At 46.5% G+C, this 12,316-nt stretch overlaps 1 protein-coding gene across 7 annotated transcripts in view; it reads left to right on the forward strand.

Annotated features, from left to right (window-relative positions):
* Positions 1-12,316, forward strand: part of LOC138748449 (serine/threonine-protein phosphatase 6 regulatory subunit 3-like) — a 128,722-nt gene that overhangs the window by 63,642 nt on the left and 52,764 nt on the right. For all 7 annotated transcript variants that reach the window (XM_069908695.1, XM_069908693.1, XM_069908696.1 and 4 more), the window contains 3 exons: positions 959-1,071; positions 2,730-2,843; positions 7,786-7,951. In XM_069908695.1, coding sequence (XP_069764796.1) covers positions 959-1,071; positions 2,730-2,843; positions 7,786-7,951 — 393 coding nt within the window. The remainder of the gene's footprint in view (positions 1-958; positions 1,072-2,729; positions 2,844-7,785; positions 7,952-12,316) is intronic.

Here is a 12,316-nt window from a genome sequence, read left to right on the forward strand (position 1 = left end):
GCTCTGTACCCACCCTGCGGATATAATATTGCTTCGCAAGATATTAGCTTGAACCTTTAAAGCCCCAACTGTCCATTTAGGTGAGCATTAAATTATCCTCCATACTAAAAGAGAGAGCAGGCTGGCTTTGATACCTGTCTCATCAACAGTCCCAAAGCAACCATTTATTTTGTGTGCAAATTGGCAGCTATATAGACAACTAATCTGCCCGAGAATGTACTTAAAAAGTTGATCACTTATGAAGCATAGGAAAATCTTATCTATTTGTTCGCGGCAATGAACATTACTGGCAGATGCAATTAAAACCCCTGGTATCCGGCACCTACAGGGATTGATAGATGCCGGATAAGTTAATTTCCCGCTTGTTTGAGACTGTGTGTTGCGTGAATGGAGAACTAACGTTAAACTTCTGGGTTTTTTTCCCCCAATTTTTGCGATTTTTAAAAAATTTTTTAATTTTTATTTTTTGGGGGGGGCAGTTTCTTGAGGCTACTGGTTGCTTGAATTCCAGATATTCTAGTATTGCTCCTAAGTTGGGAAGAGGGTAGAGAGTTAACAGTTTTGGTGGATCTTGAGACGCGCAAAATTGCAGATGCCGGAAACTTTCTCCTCTCTCCGCATACTGGCTATCTCCCCTCTGCATCCTCAGTCTTGATGAAGGGTACCGGCTCAAAATGTCGACCAATCATTTTCTCCCAGTGACGCTGCGTTCCTCCAGCAGTTTTTCTTAATGAATCTAGAGTTGGGCACAAGCCGGTCCAGATAAAAATGGCAAATGAAGCAGATAAATATTTGCAACAATCTGTCGCTTTATTGTCACTGCCTACTGAAACGTTTCTTTGATCCTAAGCAGCGGCCCGGTCCTCTCTGATGACCATAAGTGTAACCTTGCGAGCAGAACTCTGGTTCAATGAAACTGAATGTCCTAACTTTTGTGTCTTTGCTTTCTTCATCTCAGCAACACTCTAATGCATCCCAGTCCCTCTGCGATATTATCCGACTAAGCCGCGAACAAATGATTCAAATTCAAGACAGTCCGGAACCTGATCAGCTGCTCACCACACTGGAAAAGTAAGCTTAATGAGTTTCATTTTGATTTATGGCAGTGGGATTGCTTTTGTGCTTTTCTGTGAGGTAATATTACCTTCCCTCTATCTCTGAAGACTGTGACGGAACTTAAAAATCTCAGCAAGTAGGATAATTATTTGTATTTATTTATGGGATGTCGTCAGCTTCATCTGCCTTTAAAAAAAATGTTGCTGTCACCTTCTTGAACTGCTCCAATCTATGATTTTAAAAAAAAATTGGGCATTGTTCCAGGATCTAGATGAATAAAATGAAAGAAATAGCAGAGAACGAGTCAGGTTACCGAAGGAGAGATTCCATGTCCTGCTGTTCTAAATGGGAGAGACCAAGGTTTTGGGAGGCACTGTTAAAGAAGCCCAGATGAGTATCTGTAGTGCATATTGTAGATAGTTTGGTGGTGAAAGAGAACGTTTCAGGTGGAAACTTGAAAATTACTGTACGTGTAATGATCTCTCCCCCAGTGTTTTGGTTCCTGCTGACCTTTGAGTCCAGGCTGTATCGGCTCTGCACAGGGAGTGGAGGGCTTCTCTTTCAATTCAGTGACACACCCAATGACACAAATCAAATAACCGCTGAAATACAAAGATGTGTTTCTGCTCCCCCTTTGATTTGCTTTCAGTAGTGTTGCTGCCTACGATGGGGCCTTCAGCACCAGATTTGCAGCTATTCCTTTGTTGGCTTTAGTTTCCCCAGAAGGCAAGGTACCTGTCCTAAGATGTAATGTTAGGGCTCAGACCACTTTATTGGGCAATCATGCATTGCACAAGGCTACCCATGCTGATCTATTGGGGACATTTTAATCATTTAAAGAACCATGCGAGCTGCATAGCCAAGAAATGTTCGATGGTGTAAACCTTAGACAGTTTTTCAAATGGCCAGTAGCTGCAGGGTCTGGATAGAAAGGGATTTTTATAGTGAACCTTGAGAAGATATGAGGGCACCTACAAGAGACAGTGTCTTCAGGGAGCAGCCTCTATCCTCAAGGATCCCCGCCACCCAGGCCATGCCCTCTTCACTCCGTTACCCTCAGGGAAAAATTTACAGGAGCCTGAAAATGGGCGCTCAGCGGCACAAGAACAGCTTCCCCTCTGCCATCAGTTTTCTGAATGATCACCAACACTGCCTCACTTTGTCTTGCACTATTTATTTATTTTGAAGTATGGTTAATAGAAATGTTTGCTCTGTGATGGTGCCGCAAAACAACAAATTTTGTGATACATTCATGACAAATTGTGATTTTGATTTTCAGAGCTCAGGATCTGAGACTTCCACTGGACGATTTTTTTCCTTTTAATTCCTTAATCTCATCCCAGCAGTAAAACGTTTGTTTGGGATTTCATACCAAGTGGCTCACTTGAATTACTTTGCACACTTCTGGTGCAATACAGTGTCTTTCCAAGAATTATGTATAATGGGCATTGGATTTGGTTCCATGATCTGTTTCTCCTGCAGTCAATTTGCAGAGGGTATGGTTCCTGAGAGTTGGCCTCAAGGCAAGAGTAAGTGGGTGTGAAAGCTCCCAACTGTTGATTGAGAGTGTGCAGTGTTTTTAAAGTACTGTTTTTAGAGCAGTGTAGTTGGGTTGCTTCTAAATTGTTTGATTTTTGTTAAAATCACAATCTCCATTTGATTCACTTCCTCAGACAGGAAACTATCAAGCAGCTTCTTAGCAACATGTTTGATGGCGAGAGGAATGAATCGGTGCTTGTTAATGGGATCCAGGTACTCCTGACACTATTGGAAACACGTAGACCCCGGTATGTATACTGTAATCCAAAGGCACAACAAGTGTATTGTAGATGCTCTAATCCAGTTTTCACCACTCCTTTCCCACCCACCCCCCCAACCTTTTTAAACAGGTGCCTGCCTGCTTTTCGTTCATACCTTGACAAAGGGCTTCCTAAAGATACTGTGTGACCTGCTGAGTTACTTTGTGTGTTGCATTACAATCGCGGCGTCTGCGGACTCTTCAGTTTAGCTGCACTGCTGGCAGGGTTTTAATGTATCAAACTGTGTGCGAGGCAGGGCGCATGGTTTTTTTGCAGCACCTCTGTCCCTTGAACTCTAGACGAGCAAAGTTCTGAGGTTTGACCACAAAGGATATCAGTCACGCATTCAGTTAGAAACGCAAGCCCTGGCTAATCTTCCATAATGAATGGTAGCAACTCATACAGCAGTTAACTACTGAGCAATCGCAAATCTTTACACAAGATCCTGTCGAGGGTGTATCCGTACCAAAAAAGCAAACTGCTGGAAGAATTCAGCAGGTCAGGTGGTGTCTATGGAGGCAGAGGGGATAGTCAGCATTTTGGGTTTAGACCAGGGGTTTCCAACCTGGGGTCCATTTGCACTTTTCAGGGGGTACATTAGGTCTGAGAGAATAACCACCATTAATTTTTAGGGGTACACGAGAATCTATAAAAATGTCCGAGGGGTACAGAGGAACAAAAAGGTTGGGAATCCCTGGTTTAGACCTTGCGTCATTGCGGTATTCGGCAGCTTATCTGGATATATCCAGCATGTTTCATGAAACATGTTTCATGAAGTTCCACTTCTTCATGTGGAAACTTTTTATTTCTATTTTTCTTGAGGACTTGGATATAACTGGTAAGACTTGTACATGTTACTTATCTCAAGTTGCCATGTTACTTATCTTCACCCTCCGGTGAAGGTTCTGCCACAAAGTAAAGAGCTGGCACTTTTAACCACTGCATCCCCTCCGGTGAAGGTTCTGCCACAAAGTAAAGAGCTGGCACTTTTAACCACTGCAACCCCTCCGGTGAATGTTCTGCCACAAAGTAAAGAGCTGGCACTTTTAACCTCTGCATCCCCTCCGGTGAATGTTCTGCCACAAAGTAAAGAGATGGCACTTTTAACCACTGCATCCCCTCCGATGAAGGTTCTGCCACAAAGTAAAGAGCTGGCACTTTTAACCACTGCATCCCCTCCGGTGAATGTTCTGCCACAAAGTAAAGAGATGGCACTTTTAACCACTGCATCCCCTCCGGTGAAGGTTCTGCCACAAAATAAAGAGCTGGCACTTTTAACCACTGCATCCCCTCCGGTGAATGTTCTGCCACAAAGTAAAGAGCTGGCACTTTTAACCACTGCATCCCCTCCGGTGAATGTTCTGCCACAAAGTAAAGAGATGGCACTTTTAACCACTGCATCCCCTCCAGTGAAGGTTCTGCCACAAAGTAAAGAGCTGGCACTTTTAACCACTGCAACCCCTCCGGTGAATGTTCTGCCACAAAGTAAAGAGATGGCACTTTTAACCACTGCATCCCCTCCAGTGAAGGTTCTGCCACAAAGTAAAGAGCTGGCACTTTTAACCACTGCAACCCCTCCGGTGAATGTTCTGCCACAAAGTAAAGAGATGGCACTTTTAACCACTGCATCCCCTCCAGTGAAGGTTCTGCCACAAAGTACTGCATCCCTTCTGGTGAAGGTTCTGCCACAAAGTACTGCATCCCCTCTGGTGAAGGTTCTGCCACAAAGTAAAGAGAGATTTCAGGATTTCGACACAGCAATGATGAGTGACCAAGGAATCGTGTTCAAGTCAGATCAGTGTGTGACTGGGGAAGATGTCTTTGTCTTTGAAAAAAGCCGTAGGAATAGCCCCAACAAGGGACTGCAATTTGCTCTGCAGGTGAAATAGCTGGAGCCACTGTGTGCCAGTGATGTAGGGAGTGATTGTTTAGGGTAGGTGAAAGAGCCCAACCTAGCAAGCTACTTTGTCCCAGGCCACTGGTTCTCATCCATGTGGGATTTTTAAAAAAAATGTTAAATAAAATACTTTAAATTAGATAAAGATGCAGTTCTTACAGAGCTGCTTTTGTCTTGCTCAGCCATTGCCACTAATGGGCCATGGCATGTTAGGCTGGAGGCCAAGAGAGACTTAGGCTGAAAAAGGTTGAGAACCACTGTCCTAGATGGACATCTTCAGCCTGAGATGATGAAGGTATTGAAGTAACCCATGGTTAGGGTGGTAAGCATGACCCCTTTGGGCCCAGGATGGTCATCAGAAATTAAATGATTCACTTTCTCATTCACTAACACTTGCATCCTTCAGGGATGGACTAATCACCCTAGATTATTTATCCAGACACCTGGTATAAAACTTGTACCAGTAACTGAGCAATGATGGTTACTGATGAAAATAGCTTTGCAGTTCTTCCCCTTCAACATCCTAGGGATTACTGTAAGCCAGAATCTCTGCTGGACCAGCTTCCTACATTGTAGCTACAAGGGCTAGTCAGAAAGCTGGATGAATAATTTGCTTTGTTACAGGACATCTTACCATTGATGTCCAGATTTTTTTTTAAATGTAAAGGGAGGTCTTAGAAATGGCCAAAGTGGCAGCATTTGAACGCACGTCTCACAAACAGTTTGATAAATTGGACGCCTCTACACAAAAATTCGGGCAAATATCTCAGAAGGAAATAGAGTTGGATGTTGTGGTGAAGCAAATTAATGAACTGCAGATTTTTCTGTTATTTGAGGTCTAAATAGACACAAGGTTATTTTTGTTTGCTGCCATGTTTCTATTTTACAGATAAGCTTATGTTTTGTGATGTGATTTATATAACTTTAACTCTGACTCAAGGGTTTGGGGAAACTTTTTTAAAATAAAAAAAAATAATTTCTCTTGCCCTGGTAATTTCCCAGTCTGGCACAACCACCTTGTAGTTTTCACATTAAAGTACCATAAATATGCATGTATAATGTGAAAAATTTTTGTACCAAAATTCGAGCTCCAAGTAGGAGGTCGCATTATACACGCATATTTACGGCAGCGCGAATTGGGCGGGCGAGGGGGGAGAGACACGGCAGCGCGAATCGGGTGGGCGAGGGGAGGGGGGTCGTATTATACACGGGGGTAAATTTTTTCTCCCTTTTTCCCCTCAAAAATGGGGGGTGGGGGCTCGCATTATACATGTATATTTATGATAAGTGAAAATCAACTGGAAATGCAGCAGGAGGTGACCTCATTCATTCTCACTACAAATAGGGCAGCAGGTTAATGCTTTGATGTCTCCGGCTGAGTCTGTTTATTGGTCCAGAAACATGATTCTGTTCGAGGCTGAGATGGATTTTCGGGGGACAACTGGGCAGGAAAATGTGGAATTGGGGGAGGAGATGATCCCAAGTGGCAGAACATTTTAGTGGAGCTAAATGTACGTTTTCCTATTCTTTGTCATCTTAGGGCTGGGAGATTGGGTAACCTCCTGTACACAATATGTCAGTGAATTTTCAAGAATACATTTTTGTTTAAATGTTTTGAGGCAGAGATGAGAAATGGTGGCTGGTAGTAGGAGTTTTTATGTGGTTAAAGTAAGGGAAGTAGATGAACTTAGACAGGAAATAAGCTATTAAAACATACAGCAGAGAATGCATCATTAATTACAATATATGCTTCTGTTTTGAATCTTTTTGAGCACATGGAAAATGATTTGCCCCACTTCTTCAGTATCTTTAGACAAAGCTTGCCAACTTTATCTCAATACTTAATGTTGATGGAGCTCCACAGCCTTACTCAAATACAATTAGGGATGTTGTCATTGCCAGTGACGCCAACAACCCATTAATGAATAAAAATAGATTGATTCATGATTTGGGTCATTATAAATCTGAAATAATTTCCCTTCCATTCCTTCCCTACCATTATATATTTACAGATCAGATGAAAGCTTTCTCAAAGTGCCGGCTTGTTTGAAGGTTTCCGATCTTTTGATTTTCAAAACTTAACTTTTTGTTGGTCCACCCTAGACTCCTTTAAATCTGACTTTAATAAAGTCAGCATCATGTTTAGAAACTGGAGGAGGGGTCCCTTTGGTCGCTCTAGATGCAGCTCACAGTCTTTTTTTTTTAAATATTTTATTTATAAATTTTCAAACCAATTCCAGTAATCCATTATATACAAAATTCACCTTTGAGTCTGAGCCCTCCCTCCCCAACCCCCCACCCCTATCCCCACACTCAACAGACCACAATTATGCAGAACATTCAAGACACCCACATTGAAGAGAGGGAACATATCAGGGATTTGTCATGGCCTGACAGCTGATTGGGATGGAATGGACCTTTCTTGCCCCTCCCTCAGTAGAAAGCTAGATGGGGAAGGCAAGGCGGGCAGCTCACAATCTTGGGCAAAAGTAAAAACACAGTGCTGGAGAAAGTCGGCAGGTCAAACAGTGTACTTTATTTAACTTCAACCCGTGTTTGCCGACTTTCGTGTTTTACTCCCACTTCCTAGGCAGTTGTCTGAAATCTGTGCACTTATTTTCCTGCAAAGTTCCAGGTTACCAAATGTTTTAAAACCAAAGGTAGGTTGCTCAGGAATGTGTTAGCTGGAGAAGTCCATTTAGCACGACAGACCTCTCTTGACTTACTCTCGATTCCATGTTCTTTGATCTCTGATTTAGAAATATCTAACATTTGGATTTAAATATTGAGGGGTATAATCAAATCAGATTTTGAACTGACTAAGCAGCGAACAGTAAAATCCCCGTTATCAGGAATTCAAGCAACCCGCAGCCGTCAAAGCAGGCTTCACTTTTGTCCTTTAGCGCCTGAGAGGAGAAGTTTTGGCTTGTCTAACTTTCAAGCTTATTTATCAGTTCAAATGTCCTTGTGGTAGCTCTGCACAGCTAAAGGTGGGGGTGAAAACTTTGTTGCTAACTGCGTGTTCTCTGTCAGGTCTGATCTGGGTGGTATGAGTGGGCTTTTCTGTAACATTGATGGCCAGCTGGATCTGTGCCCCCCTGGAGTGGACCATGCCTGTAGTCAGGTCAGTGCAGGAACCCTCCAAGCTATCAAATTGAGACTGCGAGATTTCCATCAGCTCCTCCTTGACCCACCAAAGGTAAGCCTGAAGTTGATTTCACCTTGGCAACATGTTGTGATTTGAAACAAGTTCAACTGCTCTTGAAGTCATACTTGCAAGACACGTGATGTAGCCATTAAGACAGTGGTTCTCAACCTTCTTTTCCCATTCGCATACCATCTTAAGTAATTCCTTACCAACCACAGAGCACCTATGGTTGAGACCCACTGCTTTGTACTGAGTAAGACCTCTGGTTCCATATTTTACAATAGGAGGGACTGCCTCTCAAGACCTTTGGGTAATGAAAAGCACCATTAAATCAACAGAAAAAAATCTTGTGAATCACTGCATTAGGCTGTATCAAATGGAGAGACACATTCGGCATTCCAAGCCTGCTTTCATTTCCCTAAGATTTTGATTCAATACCATCAAGGAATGTATTAAAAGATGGTTTGAAATGAAAGGATCACACAGCAAATTGTTCATTGCTTGACAATAACAAGGGTTTATGCATCATGTCCATTTCCATCCCAGGGTGTAAGTTACCGATTTAAGATCCAATTGAAGACTTTATCTGAAAGGGTGGAGGCTTGATTGCATGGTAGTTAATCAAGGAAGTCATGCACTCTATAAGCAGTACCACAGGCTTCTTAAGTTGTAATTCAATCAAAATTTGTTTTAAAGCGAAACACAGGATTTAGTAAAGGATCAGATTGCAATTGGTCGTAGGTTTTATATCGGAGTGGCCTTCTCCTATGCAGGTTTCTTACCCGGGCTGGAGGGGCCTGCCTCCCCTCCTAGGTCGGTCCATACTGCCCGGACCGGGGCCGAGGCCGCCGCAGTTCACCCTGTGCCTGGATTGGGGCCGCTGCCTCCCACTCTCTGCCCGGATCGGGGCCTTCGCCTGCCCCACTCGACCGAGGCCAGGGCCGCCGTCTCCCCCTTGCTCCTGCCCGGATCGGGGCCGCCGCCGTCTACCCTTCGCCCGGACTGGGGCCGGGGCCGCTGCTGCTCTCCCTGTGCCCGGACTGGGGCCGCCGCCTCCCACTCCCTGTCCGGACCGGGGCCTCCGCCTGCCTCACTCGACCGAGGCCGGGGCCGCCGTCTCCCCCTTGCCGGCACACGAACCATGGGTGTAAAGGGTGGGGCCAGTACTGCGCGCACTGCACTCCACCTAAAAGCTCCTTTGCGCAGGCCCGAGGACAGGTCCACGTCCTCCCCCTCCACGTCCTCCCTCTCTACGTCCCCCCCATCCACGTCCTCCCCCTCCACGTCCTCCCCCTCCACGTCCTCCCCCTCCACGTCCTCCCCCTCCACGTCCTCCCCCTCCACGTCCTCCCCCTCAAAAGATGCTCACAAACTCAAGCTAGCATGCTGGAACATCAGAACCATGCTAGACAAGGCTGTCAGCCACCGACCTGAACGTCGGTCTGCCCTCATTGCACATGAACTCCTCAGACTTGACATCGACATAGCCGCTCTCAGTGAAGTCCGCCTGGCAGATGTAGGCAGCCTCCAAGAACGCGGCGCGGGCTACACACTCTACTGGTTCGGCAAGCCTTCGGATGAACGACGCCTATCTGGTGTAGGCTTCATGGTCAAGAGCTTCATTGCCTCCAAACTCGAAAACCTTCCGACAGGCCTCTCGGACCGAATAATGTCCATGCGACTCCCACTTCAAAACAAGCGTCACATCACCCTCATCAGTGTCTATGCTCCAACCCTCCAGGCGGAACCAGCAGAAAAGAACAAGTTCTACACCGACCTGCGCAACCTCATCCAACGTACCCCTACAGCCGACAAGGTTGTCATCCTGGGCGACTTCAACGCTCGTGTCGGCAAAGACTCAGAAACCTGGCCAGGAATCCTGGGCAAGCATGGCGTCGGCAAGTGCAACGACAATGGGCGCCTCCTGTTGGAGCTCTGCGCAGAACAGCGGCTTGTCATTACAAACACCCTTTTTCAGCAGAGGGACAGCCTTAAGACCACCTGGATGCATCCCCGATCCAAACACTGGCACCTCCTGGACTACATCCTGGTGCGAGAAAGTGACAAACGAGATGTGCTCCACACCAGGGTCATGCCTAGCGCGGAATGCCACACTGACCACCGGCTGGTTCGCTGCAAGCTCAACCTTCACTTCAAGCCAAAGCCCAGGAACAATAAAGCCCCCAGAAAGAGGTTCAATGTTGGAAACCTGCAGTCAGACAAAGCGAGAAGAAACTTCCAGGCAAACCTCAAAGCAAAGCTCGACGATGCAATCCGCCTCACGGACCCGTCCCCTGAAACCCTCTGGGATCAGTTGAAGACTACCATACTGCAATCCACTGAAGAGGTACTGGGCTTCTCCTCCAGGAAAAACAAGGACTGGTTTGACGAAAACAGCCAGGAAATCCAGGAGCTGCTGGCAAAGAAGCGAGCTGCCCACCAGGCTCACCTTACAAAGCCGTCCTGTCCAGAGAAGAAACAAGCCTTCCGTCGCGCATGCAGCCATCTTCAGCGCAAACTCCGGGAGATCCAAAATGAGTGGTGGACTAGCCTCGCCAAACGAACCCAGCTCAGCGCGGACATTGGCGACTTCAGGGGTTTCTACGAGGCTCTAAAGGCTGTGTACGGCCCCTCACCCCAAGTCCAAAGCCCGCTGCGCAGCTCAGACGGCAAAGTCCTCCTCAGCGACAAGATCTCCATCCTCAACCGATGGTCAGAACACTTCCAATCTCTTTTCAGTGCCAACCGCTCAGTCCAAGATTCCGCCCTGCTCCAGCTCCCTCAACAGCCCCAAAGGCTAGAACTGGATGAGATTCCCACCCTGGATGAGACATATAAGGCAATCGAACAACTGAAAAGTGGCAAAGCAGCAGGTATGGATGGAATCCCCCCCAGAAGTCTGGAAGGCTGGCGGCAAAACTCTGCATGCCAAACTGCATGAGTTTTTCAAGCTTTGTTGGGACCAAAGTAAACTGCCTCAGGATCTTCGTGATGCCACCATCATCACCCTGTACAAAAACAAAGGCGAGAAATCAGACTGCTCAAACTACAGGGGAATCACGTTGCTCTCCATTGCAGGCAAAATCTTCGCTAGGATTCTACTAAATAGAATAATACCTAGTGTCGCCGAGAATATTCTCCCAGAATCACAGTGCGGCTTTCGCGCAAACAGAGGAACCACTGACATGGTCTTTGCCCTCAGACAGCTCCAAGAAAAGTGCAGAGAACAAAACAAAGGACTCTACATCACCTTTGTTGACCTCACCAAAGCCTTCGACACCGTGAGCAGGAAAGGGCTTTAGCAAATACTAGAGCGCATCGGATGTCCCCCAAAGTTCCTCAACATGATTATCCAACTGCACGAAAACCAACAAGGTCGGGTCAGATACAGCAATGAGCTCTCTGAACCCTTCTCCATTAACAATGGCGTGAAGCAAGGCTGTGTTCTCGCACCAACCCTCTTTTCAATCTTCTTCAGCATGATGCTGAACCAAGCCATGAAAGACCCCAACAATGAAGACGCTGTTTACATCCGGTACCGCACGGATGGCAGTCTCTTCAATCTGAGGCGCCTGCAAGCTCACACCAAGACACAAGAGAAACTTGTCCGTGAACTACTCTTTGCAGATGATGCCGCTTTAGTTGCCCATTCAGAGCCAGCTCTTCAGCGCTTGACGTCCTGCTTTGCGGAAACTGCCAAAATGTTTGGCCTGGAAGTCAGCCTGAAGAAAACTGAGGTCCTCCATCAGCCAGCTCCCCACCATGACTACCAGCCCCCCCACATCTCCATCGGGCACACAAAACTCAAAACGGTCAACCAGTTTACCTATCTCGGCTGCACCATTTCATCAGATGCAAGGATCGACAATGAGATAGACAACAGACTCGCCAAGGCAAATAGCGCCTTTGGAAGACTACACAAAAGAGTCTGGAAAAACAACCAACTGAGAAACCTCACAAAGATAAGCGTATACAGAGCCGTTGTCATACCCACACTCCTGTTCGGCTCCGAATCATGGGTCCTCTACCGGCACCACCTACGGCTCCTAGAACGCTTCCACCAGCGTTGTCTCCGCTCCATCCTCAACATCCATTGGAGCGCTTACACCCCTAACGTCGAAGTACTCGAGATGGCAGAGGTCGACAGCATCGAGTCCACGCCGCTGAAGATCCAGCTGCGCTGGATGGGTCACGTCTCCAGAATGGAGGACCATCGCCTTCCCAAGATCGTGTTATATGGCGAGCTCTCCACTGGCCACCGTGACAGAGGTGCACCAAAGAAAAGGTACAAGGACTGCCTAAAGAAATCTCTTGGTGCCTGCCACATTGACCACTGCCAGTGGGCTGATAATGCCTGAAACCGTGCATCTTGGCGCCTCACAGTTTGGCGGGCAGCAACCTCCTTTGAAGAAGACC

This window comes from Narcine bancroftii, chromosome 13 (assembly GCF_036971445.1).
Source record: "Narcine bancroftii isolate sNarBan1 chromosome 13, sNarBan1.hap1, whole genome shotgun sequence".
Classification (NCBI taxonomy): domain Eukaryota; kingdom Metazoa; phylum Chordata; class Chondrichthyes; order Torpediniformes; family Narcinidae; genus Narcine; species Narcine bancroftii.